Source organism: Pholis gunnellus (assembly GCF_910591455.1).
Source record: "Pholis gunnellus genome assembly, chromosome: 8".
Lineage (NCBI taxonomy): Eukaryota > Metazoa > Chordata > Actinopteri > Perciformes > Pholidae > Pholis > Pholis gunnellus.
In genome coordinates, this window is record NC_136534.1 from 5,217,492 (window position 1) to 5,240,733 (window position 23,242).

General features: G+C 42.7%; 1 protein-coding gene across 2 annotated transcripts in view; it reads left to right on the forward strand.

The window, feature by feature from the left end:
- dyrk1b (dual-specificity tyrosine-(Y)-phosphorylation regulated kinase 1B) overlaps positions 1–23,242 on the forward strand; it is a 38,037-nt gene that overhangs the window by 9,115 nt on the left and 5,680 nt on the right. The window contains exons 1-5 of one of the 2 annotated variants that reach the window (XM_079164223.1): positions 6,681–8,835; positions 19,407–19,573; positions 21,343–21,462; positions 22,323–22,511; positions 22,688–22,835. In XM_079164223.1, the coding sequence (XP_079020349.1) occupies positions 8,733–8,835; positions 19,407–19,573; positions 21,343–21,462; positions 22,323–22,511; positions 22,688–22,835 (727 nt within the window). In that variant the 5' untranslated portion in view covers positions 6,681–8,732. Of the gene's footprint in view, positions 1–6,680; positions 8,836–19,406; positions 19,574–21,342; positions 21,463–22,322; positions 22,512–22,687; positions 22,836–23,242 lie in introns of those variants that run through there. The other variant, XM_079164224.1, reaches the window with a different exon arrangement.

Genomic DNA, 23,242 nt, shown 5'->3' on the forward strand with positions numbered 1-23,242 from the left:
ATAATTATGCCTGTTTATAACCACGCCCTTCACTGGTTCAGGTTTACTACCATGTACGGGTACCATATTGTATTATGGTATCTAGGATTGATGGGTAAAACTACAGAAATATAACTTGGGATATAACAAAGGATTGAATAATTAATCCGAATTTTATCAAAATCACAAGATAGCCTATTGCAATATCCAAATCGCAGGAGGTGCAATATGTGGTATTGTGGTGCCGCAGAAACGTCCCGTTATACAAATCATATTCTACAAACAACTTTGCTTGGTACAGATCCTCGCAAAAAAAAGACCATGATCATTTGAATACATTTTAAATGAAAATGACAATACTGATGCAAAAATCACATAGCAATGGCATTATCAGCTGTAGTATTCAAGGTAATATAAGGGCTGGGGGCCCATTTACAAGTCTTAGTTAAATGTAACCTTAAAACACATGCTTACATTCACGGTTCATAGAGTGAAAAATGTAGTTTTGCCTCAGTTGTTCATCTTTCATAACAAAACTTTAATGTTTCTCAAAAACGATAGTTAAAGGCAAGTATTCACATCTTTATTTAAGAAAACAATATTTGTATACTGTACTAAGTAAAAGTCTTGCATTCATAATTGTACTGAAGTAAAAGTATGTAGGTATTATTATCAGAATGTGAACACTTGTTTTTCTTATTTGTGTTTTTAATGTTTTATTACATCATGTAAAGCACTTTTAACTGCCTTTGTGTATGAAATGTGCTACACAATTAAACTTGCCTTAAAAGTAAAGGCACTGGCCCCTGCTAATGTCTTACAATGTTATGTATTTTGTTATTGACTTAATTGTTTTGACTGATGCATTAACATATTTGCAGCATGATATTATTGTACTATGTTATAACAGTATTTTATATACTCTTGGGTATTTTGATTTACTGTAGAACAGTGCGACATATTTTATATGCTTATTATAGGTTCTGAAAAGTTTAACTGCAGTTACTTACTAGAACCGTGATGGGTTAGGGTCGGGTTAGTCTTGGGAAGAACTCATTCTTATGATGTGAAAAGGGTGTCGGTTTCGTGAAGTTTTCCGAAATTGGCGTTTGCAGGCACATGTCACAATTGGGAAAGCGGTATGCTACAGTAAACGGTACTTGAGTAAATGAACTTAGTTACATTCTACCACTGGGTAGTGGCAGGCGTTTGGAAAAGCCGTTCATCCGGAGTAAGGATCGGCGTGTACCAAGTCTGATGTGAGTTTGTCAAACGCCCTTTTTCTCCCAGTATGGAGTGACCAGTTTCCTTCTGCACGTCGGCTGCAAGCAGACAGCTGCACGTCGGCTTTGATCCATTCAGAGTCAGCAGCCACTTATTCTCACTGATCACTGAGGATGTTCAACAGGAGGGTGTGTAATGTGTGTGTGTGTGTGTGTGTGTGTGTGTGTGTGTGTGTGTGTGTGTGTGTGTGTGTGTGTGTGTGTGTGTGTGTGTGTGTGTGTGTGTTCGCATCGCGGTGAGAGTAGCTGGGGAGGAAACACTGTGTAACCATATACTGTACACACACACACACACACACACACACACACACACAGTGTATATGGTGTGATACAGGGATGTCAGCGAGCTGAGCCCAGACCAAAGGAATGAGAGAGGCAGTTGTCATTTATGCTTCTAGCTTTCTCTGCCGTCCAGAAGAAGTGATATTTGAATTTATAAGTAAATGCACTGATTTCACATAAAAGTTAAGTACATATTTAACAGGCCAATACCAATACAGATGGAATATGCAACACTCAAATGAACATGACAACATGAGAATCCATTGCTGGGCTCGTGAGAGTCGTCGGGTCCTGATAAGAGATCATTAAAACAGAAATCCAGAATGGTTTTCTTATCTGAAACAACCATCAGCAGTACTGTCACCATTCAATGTGGAACATGACTTCTTATAGCTGACTGATGCTAACAAACTGTATTAATTTACCACAGACTTAAAGTCCGTTTGTATTAGAATATTTAAACTGTTTTTTATATATTATTTACATTAGTAGGTTATTTTTTTTATTAGATTTACTCTGTTTCAGTGTGGAGGCAGCATAATTCTAAACTTATTTTCAAATAATTGTTTCAGTAAATCATATCATTGTTTGAAGAAAGTAACGGTAAAATAGGTTGCTGGTTTTCTCTATAGGCTAGCTTCGTGTACATTAACGGCATTTGTGCGTGTGGAACAATGGCAGCACCGTTCCCACAGGCTTTCTCCCCGTCTTTTTATTTTATTCCGCTTTGCCTGTGTCATTCCCGCTTCGTTTTGTTTTTTGTCTCTCTGGCACCGCCAAGTGAGAAGGGTATCTCCGAGTGTGAAGCGCTCCCTCCTCCACTCCTCGCTGAAATCACCCTGCAGTAGCAGCATGGCAATTCTGCTCCTCTATCTTTCCTCTGCATCATGTTTACCTAGCAACAAGCATCACCCGCGGCTGGCCATCCCATTGGTCATTTGAAAACGCACCGGGGACCAATGGCAGGGCTGTTGCCATGGTACAGCGTATAGTTGCCGGGTGGAATTTTGCTGCAAGGCACGTGAGTCTTGAGTCTGCTTGCCTCCTCGCGCTGCCGTTGTAATCTCCGCTGTCTGGTCGTTAGTACAGCTGAACGTGATTTGGTGGAAGCTTGTCAGTAATTCTGTGAAGGGAAATACTAATCAGTGATATAGTGATATAGGCATTGCAATGCGTTTCAGAAGTAGCAACAGACAGAAGAGAAAGACAGGAAACGGCTGCATCTAATTCCACTGTTGAGAAGCTGCTTTTCCTTTTTTCTGCCAGTGCAATATGCTGTATCACTACCCAACAATGTAATGAAGCAGAATTTGAGGTTATAATGAGGTTTAACGCTATCGGAACGATGTTTGATATTTTAAATCAAACAAAGTAAATCATCAATAAAATTGCATAAAGGAATAACCTCAGAATGAGGTTAAACTGCTGGAAAAAAAGAAGAAAGAGTGAAGACAAAAAATCAGAAAGACAAAACAATTTAGTTACTGATGATTTATGTTGGGACAACTTGCAGCACAAAAAGCTTTAAACACAGAGTGCTTATTCTTTATATGCATTTATTTATTACTGCAATAGTATATGTAAATATATATAAATCCAAAAAAAGTATTATTAAATCTTTTTGAATGTGCATTCCAGTAATGTATGTTAAATCATTTCTGTTGTGGACTCTAACAATGAAGCAAGATTGTTTTATACAGGGCATTGGGTCAACAAGTATCTTACGTTATATATACATCTGATAGGTGCCAACATATTAGTTCAATGATTTAGACACTGGATATGAATATTGCTTTATTCTTTCCACCATGAGGATTGTACTTTCAGTTCTATTTCTTTGTCTGTTTGAAAAAAAAAAGAAGTTATTTTCATAATTTGTGTTGAAGGGCCTGTGCTTGGTAACAGTCATTTTATTGTACGAACTCCCTTATAATTAACAGAGAAACTACTGAACAATTATGCAGGTCAGCCGTTGTGTGTGTTTGTACTATACAAATGTCCTGTCATCCCCAGCACACACACACACACACACACTCGTTTACCTGTTGCTCGTCTGTCTGTAATTGTGGAGCTGGTATAATTGTGGGCTTTGCATGGCATGATAGGGGTAGAAATGCGGCACACTCCAATGCTTCTCCTCAGTGCAAACAAACATATGCACACAAGCTGCCTGACAGTAGAGTTAAGCTCCGTCTTTTTGTCTTCATACATACCTGTGTGCCCGACCACCTTGTTGGCCGTGTATCATATCTGCCCAGGCAGAGCACAGGTGAAATGGCCTGTTTGTGGCCTAAAAGAATGTGTCAAATCGTCACTGAAAACCTCAAAACACATTTTCCTGCATCTGATCAGGAGTGGCTTTTTATGGGTTTTGTATGTGTCCTTTGAACTACATATTTTACAGTTTGTACAGTCCTTGGTTTACATATTTCCAGTGTACAATCCCTGCGATGTGTTGATGCCTATCATTCTCTTTCTGTTCTCTAATTTTCACATTTTAGTCATGAAATCAACTGGTTTTCGTTTAAACCAAACTCAAAATGTCAAGCTATGCATGATGTAGTAATGCCATATGGTCATGAAGTCCATTATGTATTTGCTTTTGTGATTTATCTATTATGTCCGCTCCTTCATCACAGCGTGCAAAGTCCAACTTCTAGAGGTAGACGGACAGACCTTCAGATCCAATGACCATACTGGCATTTGCACTCAGTGCTGTCCTTTCAACCTTTCAACTCAAGTTTAATACCATTTGGACGATATAGGAGCCTCCTGGGTGCCAATCGCACAGAAAGGGTCCCTAAAAACATGGCACCATCCGCTGTCTTCCCAAGTGTGGCAACGTGCTTTACGTTATCCTGGCTCCCAACTCAGACAGATCCAGTCACTCTGAGCTGGGCATTAGGCCTTTTTTAAAGCAGACCACCTGTAGTGATGCATCTGCATGTGATTAACATCGTTAGCGTACATTGCCGCCGTGCTGTATTGCTGTATAATCTCACTTCCTGCTTGTTTATGGGTTATCTCTTAATGCAAGGCCTATAATTATAGCATGTTATTAGGCCACGCTATCTTATTTTAGCTGTGACTGGTCAGCTGTTTTTCAGTGTGTGGGATTGCAGTGATTTGAACCATGGGTTCTGGAGCTTGAGTAGATTACCATGGAAAGCTGCAGGACCTGGAGTCTATAAGGGACATTGCGAAGCCAAAATGCAGTAAAAACTTTCTGAGGTTTGCCTTTGGAATTTAGCTCAATTTTGCAAGCGATACTAGACAGTAAATTAAAGATTCCTAAATCAGTTATTACAACATCTCTAAACAAATTGTTATTTTACATGATCATTATAGGGCTTTATGTGCAGTATTGGCGTATTACGGCTCATATACTGTTATTGAGCATACTGCTGTTTCAGTCTGATGTGCATTAGTAGAGGATTATCAGGGGAGACCTTACCTTTGTACAGTCGGTAATTACAGTAAGCAAGCTTCTGTGGACTTTTCACCATCACTTTTTTTTATTACATATTACTGAGTGATTAATCTCCACACGTTAAAGATATAAAAAAATCACATTAAAAATAACTCTGGTGACACACATTTCTCGGTGCAGTGTGAGTTGCATTGGAGGGTAAGTTTTCCTTTAAGGAGCCGTCAGCTGGTCTGTGACACGGCTCGTGTGCAGAGCTGTTCCCAGGCAGCATTGTGCCTGATTTAGCCGGAATGGCCGGATAGCAACAGTAACAACTTTTAGCTTTGGCTGGTTTGCGAGGAAGGAGAAGTCGCACATCTCAGCTGTAGAGAGTCACTCAGTGACCATGTGCTCATGGAAGCCTCTCGCCCCGCTCCCCCGGCTATATCTCCACCCACAGCCCCTCGGTCTCCCTCCCTCCCTCTCTCTCTTTCCATTTCTACCTGACATCTTCAAACTATTTCCGCGTCATTCCTGCCTCGCGCCGTTTGAAGAGAGACTGGGAAACTAAGCCGACCGCCCCGCCCACAGACCCGTCCGCTACCCAATCACGGCCAAGGATGGGACTTTATGTAGCCAATTGGGTTGCAGCTGCCTCCGCGTCGGGTAGCAACAGAGCCCATAGCGGGTGTGTGCTGAGTGAGGGTAGAGGCTGCGTTTACCCGAGCACATAGAAGTTCCAACATTTTGAAACACTGAATGAACCAAATGAGCCTTTTGTGTGTAACACGGTGGCAATAATATAACATAGTTATCCACTTAGTATTAGTGCAGGTCTGTCATATTTGCCTGAGTCACATAAAAGGTTATAAAAATGGTCATCAACGTCGGTGTCTACTGTTTTAAACTTCACTGCAAACTAGCTCTTTCTTCACCAAATATGTTTGCAGCTATAAGGGCGGTATATGTATTAAGATATGAATATGTTGTAGAAGGGGAAACGTGCACGTTTTAAAGGCGGTTTGTCAATATCTCCTTGTCTCCTTGTCCCTTTCTCCTTCCCCCTCCCTCCAGCCCGGGTCTCCTTATAAACATTGCACAACTCGCTTGCTTATGAGCACACCACAATATATTTCTGTCAGACCCTTAACTGTTTTTAATTCACGATTAAAGCTGTATTTTGCTAAACCTTTTGGAAGTATATTCAATGTATTTTAGAATGTTCTTCTGTCAAGTTTTGGTTAAACGTAATACCTATCCTTGGCCTGTAGGAAGTGGTTATAAGTATGTAGCAACTCGTTTTATTCGGAGCTGTATCCATAAAACTGGATAACGAGTTTAAGTAAAGGTTGTCTAAGTATGCGTGAATATAAAGTTCCAGTATATATATCCTGCTGTTACTATAAATGGCCAGGACAGCGGAGGTCTGCTTGGAACAGACCACTGTGGTCAGAGGGGGGGTTACTGTCCCGCTAACTCACTTGGGTCGTTGATAGCGTGCCATAAAATAAGTTGCAGTCAGATTAATGGATAATGTGAAATACCCCATGAAATGTCAGTAACGTCGTGTTTCCGTCCCGTATGCGTATCTGTCCTGGTATCACCAGGACTACGCGAAGCTGCGCCAGACAGGCCCGCGTCGACCCCCGCCACGGGCACATGGTACAGTCCCCATCGCAGGGTGGGGGAGCAGTGTGGGAGAGCAGCACAGATTCCGTCTAACGGAGGAGCACGGAAAGGGAAACGGGCGACAAACATGAGTCCAAATCGCCCTTGTGAAGGTTTCCACCTTGAAGGAATAAAAAATCTCCCGCAATTGTAAGAAGGAGGCGTAAAGGAGGACATTGAATGTGAGAAAGAAGAGAGAGCGGAAGCAGACGAAAGAAGAGGCGCGTCAAGAAGCGATCAAAGGCGTCTGACAGCAAGCTCAGGAACTTCACTGGATCTGCTTTCTTTACTTTGGAGACGTGTCTCAAGTTTTGGTTCGTTGCTGTTCAGACGCTATTTGTGTTTTTTTATTTTATTTCGGCGAGATTACCTCAGAAGCTCGACTTCTTCCTGGATCGAGCTATGCTTTGGTAAACAGAGGACACCGTCGGAGTTTGGGAGTACAATGCAGGCCGCCAGCGGCTGGTTCTGTGCGTTTCTTCAACACGGGGAGACATTTGGCATCTAATCCCAAATACCGGATCTAAACTTTTGTTCCCCGACGTCTCCCCCAGCTTTGCCCCCAAAAGGGAAAGCGGTTTGCGGTTGAGGTGCAGTGTCCCTGCTCGTGAATGGTACGTCACTTTGTTCCTGCACACAGCCCCGTTGGCCCGTGAGTTGTGGATATCCAGTTAGCGGAACTTTCTCCGGAGCCGCACGTCTCCGTGAAATCAACACGTTGCAGCGGACTGGTTTGTTTACAGGCGTTTGTGCGAACTGCTTGTTGTCACAGAGACATCCCCGCGCAGTGTATGTGGGATTACGTTATTGTCTGGCTTTTCTAAAAAGGGCTCCTTTTCACCCTGGCAGAGGCCAGCCACCTTCTGCTGTAGGCGGGTGAAGAGGAGCTGAGGCTCCGAGGAGCTCTGGCTGTACAGGCCCTGTGACATTGCCAGTGGAGGGCCGCGCGTGTGTGTGTGTGTGCGTGCGTGTGTGCGTGAGTGCGCGCGCGTGTGTGTGTGTCACTGGGATTAATCCGAGTGGTAGCATCACTCCCCACTGCCCTACTCTGTCCAGTGACGGGTCCACCCCGAGAAAGCGCCAGTAATTGGAGCTATTTTTAGCGTAAGGGATGGGGTAAAAGCAGGCAGCTGGAAACCCAACTCCCCTCCACCTCCTTCTCTTCCACCCCTTCTGTCACACCACCTCGCTCAGCCCACCTGGCAGCATGCTGGGCGAGCCTGGTTAGCACAGACTTGACTTGCAGCTAGTTAATGTGTTTTTAGTGTAGCAACAACAATTGGATGAATTTATTCCGCTGAGTAACATATGATCTGTTGGAACCATGCTGACCGTGGAGTCTTATTAACCTGGGAATACTAGCTCTACTGTGTTCTACTGGTGAAGGCTGCACTGGACACACACAACCCTGTACTGGATTACTACTAAGATGTCTGAAGAACTATTAGCTGTGTACTTTTGGTTCAACCTGCCCTGGACTAAGTGAACCTATCACAAGCAAGTAGAGTCTATTCTCAAACTCCTACTCAGAGTAACCACTCATTACCATACTGTAATAGAAGAAAGGCCTACTTTTTAACTCATTTAAAATATCAGTCACCAGCGCTCTGGAGCGGTACAAACCTCCAGCACACAGAAAGAATGCATGAAACTGCCGAAACCAACGAAACAATAAAGCTAACCTGACTAACCAAATATTCTATTTCCCCAGACTCCCCATACCCACAGAGAAACAGAATATATATGTAGAATGAGAGATCTATATCTATAGTGTAACTCCACAGAAGACAGAGATTACATCCTTTATATTTTTACTTCAGAGAGACAAGCTGCCTGTACACCAGTTGGTTGCCTTAGAAACCACAGTCACAAAAAAAAAAAAGGAAAAGAAAGAAGCCAGAGAAGAAGGTGCCTTTTGATTGGTCGGTCGGTTTCCCACCATTTCAAGATTCATTGATTCAGTTGGATGTAAACTGTTGAAGCGAACTCTGGGATTGAAAAAAACGCGTCTCATGACAGACTAAAACTCCCTTCACAAGCCCCGCCCACCGTTCAAAGCGTTTTGATTGACAGTGTTTCCCTGCTGGATTGATCCCTTGCCGAGCATTTCCATGGTGATCACGTCATCCACCGTGGAGGACAAGCCCGTGCCCTCTCTCAGGATGGTCCAAACTGAACCCTGGATCTCCTCTGCCCTGCTGCGCAAGAACAAGAGTCAGTACACACACACACACACACACACACACACACACACACACACACACACACACTCCCACAGATAAAATCCCTCTCCCTTGTACAGCCACAAGTGTGTGTGAATCTACTGTCATAGTAATCTCTGTGTTGATACTTGTGTGTGTAGTTGTATGATAATAATGTAGTTTCTGTCAGTAATTTAAAGAGGTTCAATGTGCTTTAGTTGACGTTTCACGACGACGACGGTTGTGTGTGTGTGTGTGTGTGTGTGTGTGTGTGTGTGTGTGTGTGTGTGTGTGTGTGTGTGTGTGTGTGTGTGTATGTGTGTATGTGTGTATGTCAGTCAGTCAGTGTGACGTGTTGCCGTGGCGTTGCGCGTGTCCGCATGTGTCGCCGTTGAGTCGTAATGCTGAAGTTTGCGATGCATGTGTTTTTGACAGTTTGGCTGTCCGTCAACATTGTTTCAGCCCGAACTTGAACGATCAGAACCCTGGCTGCTCTGGGTCTGAATAGGCTCTTGGTCAATGCCCGCAGTTGGAAGCACCACCCTGGTCAGACAGTTTGGCAAGTGTGGTCAGCCAGCCGGGGACACTGAGCTGAGGGACGGGATGCGAGGACGCTGTCTGTGCTGAGCATCAGTTTTTGACCATGACTAGATGGCGTTAGCGTTACCGCTGTTTGAATACTCCTGCTTTCATTTGCAATATTAGTTCATTTATGCCAGTGGTTTCCAACTGGTGGGTCATGGATCAACTTTGTCAAAAAAACAAAACAAAAGACAACAACTCTTCATTGAAGTGTAGTGAATTTCCACAACAACTATTTAGTTAGTGGTCCCAGAAAATGCAACAATTAGTCTGTCAATGCTGGCTCTATGATGCTCGTAGTAGAGAGTGAAGAAGCTAGCTCGCTCCACAGCCTCACCAAACACAAATTTACACGGAATATATTCAACTAGATGTTACTGGCATGGTATGAAAAGAGATACTGGCCTACCTTGTAAGTTTCCTTCCTTCATCATTTTAAGTTAAGCAGCTGTTTACCAACTTCATTAAATCAGGACTATTACATGTTACGATTAAAAACCTTGTAGAGTCACGAAGAAGCCTGAATTAGTCCTAACTGCTGTTTCAAAGCTATTTCATTGAGTTTTCAGCCTCATTCTCACTTTAATTTTTTAAAATGTTGTATTGAGTAAAATTCAGTTGTGAACTAAAAGTAAGATAAACATGAGGAATAGTTAGCTAAAAGTAATTGGTCAACAGTTGAAATAGTAAGCTAAAAGTTAGCTAAACATAATGGGTAAATAGTTGAAACACAGCAGCAAAAGGTTAGCAAAAAGTACTGGACAAACAGCTGAGATACTTAGCTAATTGTTATCTAAACGTAATGGGTAAACTGTTGAAATAGTTAGCTTGAGGGTTAGCCTAAAGTAATAGACAAACAGTAGAAATAGAAACTGACGCCAGACAAGTGTCACACCTAGGACTAGGTGATGTTTTGCATTTTGACATACCGTTGTCATATTTCTTGGGGATTTAAGTTGTTGTTGGCGTTATTTATTTACATAAAGAATAAGTGAAAAGACTTCAGTTGCTGACCTGATTGTCTGACCAGGGTTTGCTGTTTAACACTTTCATCAGTGACGAGTACAAATATGCATGTTTCTATTAATATGGTGACAGATGTTCATGTGACATTATGTGTTCTTGTGACTTTAGTTGTTTGTGTTTGTGAGAGAGTGTGAGGACAAGGCTCACTTGATGTATAGTTCCATTCTATTACGCTGTACTGTGCCAAACACTGGTCTTTATTGTTGTGTAAAGGCATGATAGTTTATGCCTATCATTGCTACTTGTTGAGAATGTAGCATTATCAGGAACATTCGGTTAGTACATCTGAAACAGCAGGCTGCGTGAATTTTTAAATTTGTTTTATGGCACAGTCTGTGTAAATGATGAAATCAAGGCTGAATGTTTTTTAAACTCTCGCACATGATTTGTGCGTTCATTTATACATATTGAGATGCAGGACTCCACAGAGATCTACACGTTTGTTACACAATGTGATAATGTACCATAGGGGTTAATCGTTTGTTGTACTCCATTGTTCTTGACTTAATGTTGACGACTGTACCGGTACAACTGACTCCCTGTAGTGAATATGTGACCCCTCATGGCCAGAAAAAAATGTTCTGCAATTCCAATGTCATTCCCGTTTCAACCTCACAGCGCTATGCTTTGAAGGACGGATGGAAAGTTTGCATGAAGCACTTAAAAAGTGTTGATTTAGCTAATATTACCTGTTATGGTTCCTCTAAAAAATATATTTTTTGGCAGGTTTAATTAATGTAAAGCTTTCATTAGAGTTAGAAAACAAAACTATCAAGCAACATAAGCTGCTGTGCCTATTCCTTGTTTTAGACTCATTGGACGTGATGGTGCGTCCGCCCTCGGGTCATGACAGGGAACATGGAGCTGGGATCATGGAGCGTTTGTCCGCGTTGATAAGTGAATGAAACGCTCTGTCAGAAAGCTCCGGTAATGACGAGGCCTTCCAGCCTCATCTTGATGCGCGCCACCATCTTCAGTAGTCACATTTCAAGCAGGACACAGGACTTTCTTGCTGTCCGTAACATTTACCAACGGGTTGTGTGTCGGTTGGTGTTCTACAAAGAATGGGTTTTTAAGGGACAGACAGATGATTTGTATTAGTGAAAACAGTAGCAGTCATTAAACTCATTTAGGAGATATCAATAGTGCCAATGGATCGCCTACATTTTCAAAAACAATATGGCCTCGGGTCAGTAGCTGTCTTGAATCTTTCGGTCTTATCACATGATCTTTATTGGGAGACTGCATTTTGCTAGTTGTCATGGAATTGGTTTACAAGCTGAGCCGTAATAATTTTTTAGCCAAGGCATGTTCTCATTTATTACTTTTACCCATACAGTCAATGAGAAAATCGTCCGTCTTAATTAACGCGGAAAGAAGCAGCACTATATTGAAATGTAAATAGTTTTGTCTTTTTAATCAAATATTTCCTGTTTTTACCTCTGTGTGTAACTAGCTTGTCATACTAGTGGTTATATTTTCTGATTTAAATGTTGCTAGCATGAGGTAGTATCTGGATCAGTCTGTTGAATGTGCTGTTTGCAAGTCAGAATCACTGGTAAAACATTTGTCAAAGTAAATTATCCAGTACTCATTTCGTCTTCTGGGGTTGAATTATTTCATTTGCTACTTGAACTGTCACTGAGCATTCTGGGAAAAACGTGATAGGGTCTGATAGCTTTTTGGTCTGGTACTACTTTCTATCAAGCTGGCATTATACTTCACGTAATGTCGGTACTTGTCGCTGGATATTTCTAACTTTCTATATGACTACAGAACCTCCCAATACAGATCCCAATGAGTCACCCTTACTCAACCATCACTGGTCTTCGTCTTGGTTTCTATGTTAGCAGTTATCAGTAGTTTTTTTTCCTCTCTATCATGAGTCAGCATTTTTGCACTTCCGGTTTTTCGTCTCGAAGTCAATGTTGTCTTTTTTTACTTCATGGGTTTTTGGTTAGATGCCTGAGATAAGTTCTCTGCTAAATACAACTTAAAGAGATTTTCACGTTTTGTTTTACGATATCAAATATGTCAGTAAATACCCCTCTTGTGAATTTTGAAGCTTTTACTCAGCTTCCCGGCCTATAATGAGCCTAGAGGTGTGACCACATCACATGCTATCAGTTAAACATTTAAGATATATTAAAAAAAAACTGAATAACTTAAAGGAGCCGCTTGTCACTTAAAGCAGAATAGCAGGTCCACCTTAAAGGTCAGCCCACCTTAAGTGAGCCTGGGCCGGAGTTGCCGCTAACTTTGGGACTAACCCTCCTCACTTTAATCGGCAGGTGGCAACAACACAGGAACTTGGCTTTGGTCTTGAGGAGTATTAGCATTTATTCATCGACAAATATCGGGGCTGCCGACTCGTAACAGTTTCCTGTTATGTTCGTGCACTGCAGCTGGCGATAAACCTGTTATCAGGTTATTGTTGCAGCTTGTTAGCATTTCAAACACAGCATCCCTCCATGCAGAGCACTGATGTTGTCAGTTAACGGTTAATGTTCGGTGCTCAACGGTACAAGTACACAAAAGAAACAACTTTGTTTGAGTGACGAAAGTAAACGTAATCTGATACTTCCACGACTAGCCTGATCACATCCTTTGTGGACACTGATAGAAGGCTGAAGCTGCTGCTGCTCTGCTAACGTGCTGCTCACGCTACTCCTCCCACGAAACGCAATGTTAGCCTCACTCCATCCAGCCAGCTATCCATTTCCCCCATTTATCCAACCATGTGTATGTTTGTCAGGCCAGTTTGTGTAATGGCATAAACATGGACTGTGGTGCTGGCCAACACTTGGCCTATATGCTGTGTGGAGTAGCCTCAGCTACACTCTGTGTGCTGAACAGTTCAGACTCTGCAGGTTGTATTATTCTGATTGGCTCCGATAAACTGCTATTCTTTAATTTACACACACAGATGATCAGATATCGCTGTGTCCAGTTGCTCTTTCTTTGTTTTGCATATACACTCAGTTTCCAGTTTATCAGGTACACAAACCAAAACTGAGGCAGTCTAATAAAAACAGTTTCTGTTGAAATCAAAGAATCAACAACGTGTTGATTCAATTGTGTGGTCCTTTTGGCAGCTACAGTAAAAGTGCGGTTGAATAATAGTTATACTGAGATATGCTTCTTATATTTTCTATACTTCATTTTATCAATATGGATGGTGTTCAACAGCACTGCACACAACAGCCTCCAAAATGTCCATATGGTAGAAACCAAATATGGCAAAACCATCAAATAGTTGTTAAGTGCTCAACCAACAGAACGACACTGATGTCACTACAGCCACAACGTTAGAAATGTTGAATGGCTGCTGGTTAAATCTTACATTCATTTTGGTCTTGGAAGAGGAGTTGGTCTTTATCTTGACTGTTTTTTTTGTGTGGGTGTTTTAAAAATGTATTTAAGAGCACAGGCTTGCTGTAACCTGTATACTTCACAGTTTTCAGTAATGGCAAAGTATATGCAGAGTATTTTCTGTGTATAAACATATAACTACTGTCTAATACAATCGAAACGTTCTCCCTTACTTTTCTCAATCATCGGAGTGTGTACATTAAGCTGGTGTAAGCCAGTGTACCGTATGTTAGCTGTTAGCTAACAGTATGTATATGACCGCTGAGACCCACTCGCTCAAATCTTCCAGTGAACTTCTGTTCCGAGAGCTTCTTTCTTTGACCGTCTCCTTGTCCCTCTTGGATCTGCGCAGTCGGCAAGTGGAAACATTTGGGTGAAGTTGAAAAGTTGATCTTGACTGACTTGACTTTGTGTGCAGTTTAGTCTCAATACATCTTTAGATCGAAGCTCCACGTCGCTGTTTAGGATCCAACATTTTTCAATAAGGTGATTATGGCAATTCCCTGATTTTATCTGCCGTCCATGCTGAAGCAGCACTACGAACTCTGGCCACTGACGGCTCCATATCAGTATGTGTTTAATCACTGAGCTTTAGTAAATGTATGTGGAGGTTTCCTACATTTAGTGTCCGTGTTTTGAGCTTATTCGGTATAATGTTTACATGAGAAACCTGGTCGTTCATGTCCCTGTATACAAAATTCTAACAGACACTTTTATGCAATTGTCTTTTTGGAGTGCTCCAGGTAACATGTCCAGGTTTCTGATGTCAGGTCGATGTCGACACATAACCGGGATACTCCAAAAACCTGATCCCAGCCAGGATACCTGTGCACATGTAAACACTCACTAGAGATGGAAAGTCTTTCTCCATTCAACGTGTTGTGTAGGTTACTTTTGATATCGCTAGTGTGAGTTATAGGGGAGAATTTAAGCATCAATAACAATTTTGTGATACAAATCATTTGATAAGTGTGGTGCATCAAAGACTGTAGTCCTTCTTTAACCTCTCACTGTGTGTGTGACACGATACTATTGTGTACTTATTCTTTTAGTTGTGATTGTGTAGACATTGTGTTAAGATCAGATGGGCTGATGTTTTCAGATGTGGAAATAGTAGTTACTGTATGTAACTATGCATAAGCGACGGCTGGAATCAAATCAACAGCTTCTTTGAAATATTGCATTTGTTTTGTGTTGCTGTAGTAGCTAGTTATCCTGTCAAAAACTGAGTGTAACTGGACCAGCTGTGTTAGTGGGCGGGGCTTGAGGCCTACGGTGGCTTTAGCTCCATATTTTTGGAATATGTCTTTAGGGGATCTGTAAAAGAATTGTTCATTGGGGTTTTTGGACCAGGGATGTTGTTTTTGTATCATACTTTTCGCTGAGTTGTAGCAAATGCTTCAATTCCTGCAGGAAGAGCAACCTCTGAGTTAAACGGTATCTCGCTGTAATACTCTGTTAGCACCGTTTTGTTTGCTTGGACTCTTGTCTTCACCCGATCTGGGAAATACTCAGACTTGGACTTGTTTCTGACTCAAGTTCTGTTGACTACAGTCGTGCTTAAATAGATTTGTGTGTACACACTAGTGGCTCAGAGACCCCTCTCCAAGGCAGTGTTGCACAACCGTTGGTTATCGCCGATGGACTCTGGTACGCGCACAGTTGGCCCAGCACTGTTCCTCATCATCCAGCAACTTGTTGTCGAGCAGGAAGCATCGGTCTCTGCCTGTACTGTGCGTTGTTGCCGTGCTGCCTGGAGTGACTCCTCGCCGGTGCCCTAAATATTGTTACATCATTGTGCATCAACACAATGCTGATGGAGAGATGAGACAGTCTGCGAAAAACAAGGAAATGTGTCATCGGATTGAAGTCGGGAAGGATTGGAAGATGGGAGTGAGGGATGACGGACGGGTAAATGGAGGGGAGAAATCAAATTCAGAGGTAGAGAAGGTTTGAGCGAGCAGGAAGGATGATGAAGGAAAGGGGGAGGAGAGAGCGGCTGGTAGGGTGGGTTGGGTTGCTAGGGGAGAGTATGTCAGACTGCTGCCGCTGAGAGCCAGGCCTGCTATTGGAAGCTACTTGCTTAGCAGGAGAGAGGCGGAAGAGGGGAGAGAGAAGTAGCTAATGAGTATTGTAGGTTGGTTGCTGAGACAGCACTGGGTTTATTTATAGAGCGCTGGCCAGCCAGCCCTTAGATACCAACAGCGAATCAGCTGACAGAGAAAGAGGGGGCCCCGGCCAATGGCAGCGCAAGAAGGGGGATGCCAGATTGAGGAAGTGCTGTGAGTGCCTCTCAGTCTCTTAAAGAGACGGTGCGGATTTCTCAGTACTAGGCAGATATTCTCTCCCTCTCTCCAGCAGTGTCATATCTGTAAGCAGGCCAGGACCCAGAGCACCACAACAGTCCCAGTGACGGTGATTGGATTGCTTTCTCTACCTTATCGCACAGCCCAACACAAGTGCAGCACACACGCAGTTCAACAACAGAGGTTCAAAGCTGCTGAGTGTTTTTTTTTTAAACTTCACAAATAGAACCTCATTTAGCCACAGAGCTCTATTTAGAAAAAAAAAACCTCTCAGGGAGCCGTTTGGAAGATGTTGAGCGCTGAATAGGAGAACTGTCTACACCGTGTATGGTAGATAATAATGGCGAGGAACCTATAATTACAAAAGTTAGGCTATTCTTACATATTCACAGAAAATGTCTGCCCTGAATTATGTTCTAGTGATATAAGAATAGACCTGATTCTGCAGGCCTGTAATATCTTAAACTTTGACTGGTATAGAGAGCAGTAGCACTGTTTTTACAGCACAGGAGCTCAGCATTACAAACCCTGTTTATGTAAATCTATGGACATCTAATTCCCAGAGACCCATTCTAGCCTGCTTTACCCACTCTGACCTGCAGTAGTGTCAACCTGTTTGGTAGCAGGGCCGATCCATGCATCTCCTTCATCAGTTGTGTCTTGGATTAAACTGATTGGATCAACACCTGTAGTCATAAGGCGTGCACAGTTATTAGAATATCTATTGCGATCACGATTTTGGCCTCCCAAAGGGACAGGGTCGACTGCGATTTCGATGTTTAAAATGCGCGCTCTGCGCTTCCTAAAGACGAGTAATATACCGCTTATAGTAAGGGAAACATCAAAATGCACTAAATTCAGGTGAAGAAGAACCGTATTTTAAAGCTTTGCTCTGGTCATTTAAATATGAAAGTTGCAGAAAAATATTTTGTCCCCAAAACAATGAATAATTGCGATAAAATATAATGGATGGTGCAAGTAAATATAGAAAAAGTAGTATTTCTAAAAGTCTGGCTGTGTTCAGCTCAGTACTTTAGTAACTTGTAACCTACTTTCATTTAATTTAAATAATCCTCCCCCGATTGTAAACTGTATTTCCTGCTGTTCTGCTGCTTCACAATAACAGCTTTACTTGTATATAGATCTTATACAGGGACATTTGCTATTCATTTTACACAGGTAGGTCCAACTGTTTAATCACAACATGAATTGTTGTCGCTGAGATTGCCTTTACACGAACCCGCCTCATTCTTGGTGGGTAAAAAAGTCAAACATTCATTTTTCATGTCCCACTTTATGCCATAGTTTTATTTTAATACTGCCGCCTCCTCTGTTATGGAAAGCTCACTCTTGCCTGAAACTGGAGCATTGCATTCATTTAGGTGAGAGTCGTATAGATGCAAAGACTGATTCATTTGCATCTGCACATTTTGAGGTACTCTTACATAAAAAGTTGTGTACAAGAGGGGGATTTTGGGCGTTTTTGAAGACTTTCTCCACAGAGGCTATCGGTGAGTCCATAGATGGAGGCCATGTGATGGCGACACGTACTCTAAAGTACATGTGAGGGGCAGCCAATGTGACCAGTCTCTATGTGACCAGACATATTTAACAGTGAGTTAGAGCTCCTGTTGTCTTCAAAATCGTTCACTTATCAGGCACAAATCAAATCAAGCCGTCACTAATTAGGCCGTAAAGCCTGGCTTCGTTCTTACCCACACATGTTCTTTTTATGGTAGCTAGCTCACTTGCTATGTGAGCTAGAAGTAGGTGCTTAGCCTAGCTGGGGAGACTTACGTTTAATGATGATTTTACCAGAATAATATTTAAAAAGGGGTGGGGTTTACCAAGATGAGCGTCACTGATTGGTCAAACACACGCGGCGCATCCACGGTCCACCAGAATGAGTTAACATCGAAAAGTCAAAGAGCAACTGTTATTATAAACTCTCGCTCTGATTGGCTATCTATTTGGTGGGTGTGTCCATTCCCCCACCACTCCCCACAGAAAGAGGCAGAAATGCTGTGTGTGCGTCTTTGCTTTACAGGATGAGACTGACAGATGCAGAACTCAGCAGCCCTCATGTTGTCGTGCCGACCACCAGCTGTAGCTCTTGGAGTGTGTCCGACTGTTAGCTCGGCCCAAAGTGTCACCCCAGTGTCGGCCCATGGAGCCCACTGAACTGGCATGAGAGGAAGTCGGTAGAGGGAGCTCTTTGATTGGCTGATGTGAATCACTGATTCACCCATTTAGTGCAGATTCTTTACCTCAGCAGTTTTTTTTTCTCTTTTGTAATTTTATTATCAACTGGTGAAGTCTTACAGTCCAGGGATGTGACAAAACCGCTTAATCAGAGTCAGAACGACATGAAAATGTTTGTCTAGTTGGTTCTTTTCTTTTCTCCTCAATGGTCTTCTGACTACAGGTTGCAGATCATTCCTTCATTTTGGTAGCCAGCTGACCGTTGGCGGTTTTAACTCTGACACGATGCTCATCTTTATTCATCTGACAGCTAGTAGGGCTGCATGGTTAATGAAAATACCATCACAATCTTGATTCAGGCCTCTATGCCATCTCATTTTGACTTAACGATTCAAAGACAAAGATGGCGGTCAGAAGCTCCCACGTCACTTTGCAAGCAAAAGTAACGGTGCAGTTTTGTACAACCAACTGAAAAACGTAAGAAAACAGCCAGAAAATTCCCATCACCCCAACGCACTGAGAAAACAAGAGAAGTCAGAGATTAGGCAGCAGACTTGTTCGTGTACAGAAGTTTGTATTGGAATCTATTTCAGCATGACATAGCAGCCGCTTTAAGGTCGTCACAGACACATCCGTATTGTATCAGTACAGGAGATGTCAGTACAGACATCTTAAAGGTATGTTTGAGGTCAGAGTAAAACATCCTGCTTAGTACATTTTTGCATTACAGCTCTTTAGTGACCAGATTTAAGGGATCCTTCTCAGACTTAAAGGTGTTGCCAGGGTGACAACCAGACATCAGCTTTTGTTTACCCAAATCAAAGCGGAGAGTCCTCTGCTGCATGTGTTTAAAATGGTCAGAGTGTTTTTGGAACTTGGTAAGGAAAGACTGTCCTGCTTCTCCAGCTGGACGTGGTGAGTAGATAGTACTGTATGTATGGCCAACATGGAAACTAATGATCAGCGACTGTGTGGTTTCTGATCAGTTGGGATCACTTGTACCATCGATGGAGGCAGAGAGACGGATTAGAATGTTGGGGTTTCCCTCTCTAATCATCTCTCTCTCTCTCTCTCTCTCTCCCCTCTCTCTCCCCAGGTGTAAGCAGCTCAGGATGTCCGCCCACCTCCTCCTCCTCCTCCTCCTCCTCCTCCTCCTCCTCCACTGCCCAGGGCTTCTCCCTCGCTGAGCCAGCCATGACCAGCCAGCACACACATACACACCCCTCCTTCAGCTCCATCCACTCCATGGCCGAGCAGCAGCAGGTAACACACACGCACACACACACACGCGCGCTCGGTGCTGCACCGGTACACGCCTCTGGCACAGGAACTGATTTATAGTTTGCCTGTTTCACCTGTTGATTGTCACAGCAGCGCTGGGCGTGTTTCTTTAATTCACTTTTTTGATGGAGATTAAAACAATGTCTTCTGTAAATGCTACTGAAAATGAGTTTACTGCCGTGTGATCATTGATGGAAGAAAAAGTCATATTGTGCAGAGGCAACCGCTTTGCTGGATCACAAAATATATATAGTGTTACTGAAAAGGAATAGATTACTTTTTGAATGTGACGATCAATAAACGTACAAGCTCCCATGTGGGTCATGTGGCCTCCCTGATTTTAAGGGGTGTGAAACTTATATATATTTTTTAAGATAACTAAATGAAATAGTTATCTTTTAAAGTTTGGATCATTATTTAAGATGGAAACACAATGAGGGCTACATTCACTGAGCCTCCTCTCTGCTAAACAGCTTTGTCCTGCATTAGACGAGTAGTAGGCAAAGGTGCTCAGTGAATCAATGAAATAAGATGTCATCAGTAGCGGCTAGTGACTCAGAAGAATCCTAAAAACGAGGATGAATCACACTGTTTCCTGGAGAAGCTCATGCTCATGTCCAGGAAAGAAGCCAACCGTAGCACCTCCGATCCAGGAAGTGCGGCAGAGCACCGGCTGAGCAACTTTTCTATCCTCGCAAAGACAATCCGAGGATCATGGGAATCTGATGACCTCGTTAACGTGTGATCCGTGGATCCGTAATAAGGCCAATGGCCGCGTCCCCCTAGCTGTTCTGTGGGAGGGTTGTGTTGACATGCATGCTGAATATGTGGAGCACGAGCCGTGCATAAGATATTTGGGTTGAGTCAAGAATAGCATTTGACTCGCGCACGGTTGGACTGTGGTGGAAATGTACTATAAGCAGCAAAACATGTTTTACACACCTAAAGAATCAATATCGGTTTAAGTGTACGCTTTACTTACAATATTTCTCCCCCCGTTTACCTTGCCGTCCGACAGTCAACCAGGAACCGAAGCAGTTACCTGTGCTTTCACCAATGCCATCGACAAAAACTGTAATTTTACCAAAGATGATTTTTTTTGTAACTGTGGGACTTTGGTTAATTCGAACAAACCAGAATACAACAAATGAACTAACTGATGGAGGCAGCGGTAGACCAGCAGCTCCTGTTCTCTGCGATGTGAAAGTACTGTTTTTGTCAGTGGAGTCTGTGGCGTTGGAGAGAGCACAGATGACTATAACAACTTCAGTTCCCCGCAGTCAAAATATTCAAAATATAGCGTACATGTCCTTTGAGTTGGTAGATGATGGACTGACTATGGATAAGTACCTCATACAACTCCTCTTCAAAACATCTGAACTATCCCTTTAATTTAACAAACATTTTACAGCATGTAAGCACCAATATGTGTAGCATATCTTTTTTTTTTTCGGCCTGAAAGTAGGTGGGACGTCATAGATTAATAATTTAGATAATCAGTCCATGTTATATGTGTGGCAGTAGTTTCTAGTTGTTAGTATCTGACTTAAATGTGGAGGGGTTCATATTTGTCTTGGTCATAATTTGGCTCAAACTCTGGTGGTGTAAATGTGAACTACGTGACATTAATACACAATGTTTTCAGTCATTAAAAAAATGTATTGTGATAGTGATGTCCTGAAATGCCTAAATGTTTTCTCGATTCTCTGCTGACTTGAGTCGCGTGTATGACGTGTTGCTGCTCTCTGTAGGTGCTGTCTGATATGACCATACTCCAGCGGAGGATCCCCCCTAGTTTCAGAGACCCTGCCAGCGCCCCACTGAGGAAACTCTCTGTTGACCTCATCAAAACTTACAAGCACATCAATGAGGTATGACACAGGCTATACCACACACACACACACACACACATTTGTGTTTGTCTTTTCTTTGATCACTCTTTCAGGTTGTCCGTGTGTTTGCCTGTTTTCCTGAGATCAAGCCAAAGCAGAGATAAAGCATTGTTTAAGGCATGCACAGCTGTCGGTGGACCACCACTAGTTTGGGGTTTACTCTTTTCGGGGGGGGGGGGGGGGGCATAAAGTGAATCCTACTCATTATCAGCATTTGCCTGAAGGAATCAGGTTCGACTCAGCACTGTCAACTGAGCTAAAAATGTGCCCGAGTATTTGAAATGACCAAACACTACAGCTGTTGCTAAACTGCTTTCTGACACGAATGTCTTGTTTCCTAACGTCAGCTTCAACTCCTTGTGTTGTAATTGGCTCAGACTCCAAGCACCTAATACCCTGAGAAGAACAAAATAGTGGATAGATAGAGACACGCAGGTGATTTGGGAGTCTTTAGGCAACCGTAGGCATGCATGCCACCATTGGTGTGCGGTAGCTTAACCAATGGCACACCAGCAATAAGTGTGCACGAGAGCTTTTAGGAGCCGTTCATCCGTTTATTGCTGATGAACATGATTGGTGGAAGGTTGGTCGGGTTCATGATTTCCACTCAGATGTTTCCATAAGAATGGCAGCCTTACTATGCACGTTGCCTTTATGGATTGAACAAAATGACAGATCCTTTTGTGACGCGGTGTCATAATGAAACTTAAGGCTTAATATTGATGTGACACAAGAAAAAAAGGCGACCAAGAAAATGTAAAAATGTCCGACGGCTAAGACGTGAGGCAGAGCTGGGAGCCCAAGCTGCTTTTTGTTGATGCATTTGCTCCGACCCACAGGTGTACTATACTAAGAAGAAGCGACGGGCCCAGCAGGTCCCTCCAGAGGACAGCAGCACCAAGAAGGAGAGGAAAGTCTACAACGACGGCTATGACGACGACAACTACGACTACATTGTCAAAAACGGAGAAAAGTGGCTGGACCGCTATGAGATAGACTCGCTGATCGGGAAGGGCTCCTTCGGACAGGTATGAACACTGAATCCACATCCATTGCTAGTTTACAAAGTCTTCCTCACAGATAACTGCTAGCATTATTATTATTATATAACAGAACATAGCCTGGGACATCAGGCTGTCAGTCCTTCCCTGTCTAATGAAAACAAATGAAATCCTAAAGCATGTGTTGTTATGTGTGTCTGCAGGTGGTGAAGGCCTACGACCACCATGAGCAGGAATGGGTCGCCATTAAGATCATTAAGAACAAGAAGGCATTTCTAAACCAGGCACAGATTGAACTACGCCTGCTGGAGCTCATGAACAAGCATGACACTGAGATGAAATATTACATAGGTAAGAACACACACATTACAGTGGGGTGTGAGAGTACAGGGGTCAGATATGAAACATGTACAACCTCTGCTTATACTACACTGGTCATCTTCACACACGGACGTGTTGACACAGGTTTGTTGTGTGGATCCTCAAACATGGACAGAATGGTGTCAGACCTCCCGGTGTTGTATACCGTCACACTGCAAGACATGTGTCAATAGTTTACTTTTGTCTCTAAGTGCGTCTATCCACACGATAGTGTGAGTATCTGATCTGCATTCTCTGCTCAGGTATACATTACTCCACTATATCTCTACAGAGATGATAGTTAAACAAATTTAGCACCTTTAAAAAAAAAATAGTACACAAAGTCAAAGTACAGTTGTCATCAACATGCTTAGCTCACAGGTTGACGTGTGAGCCAT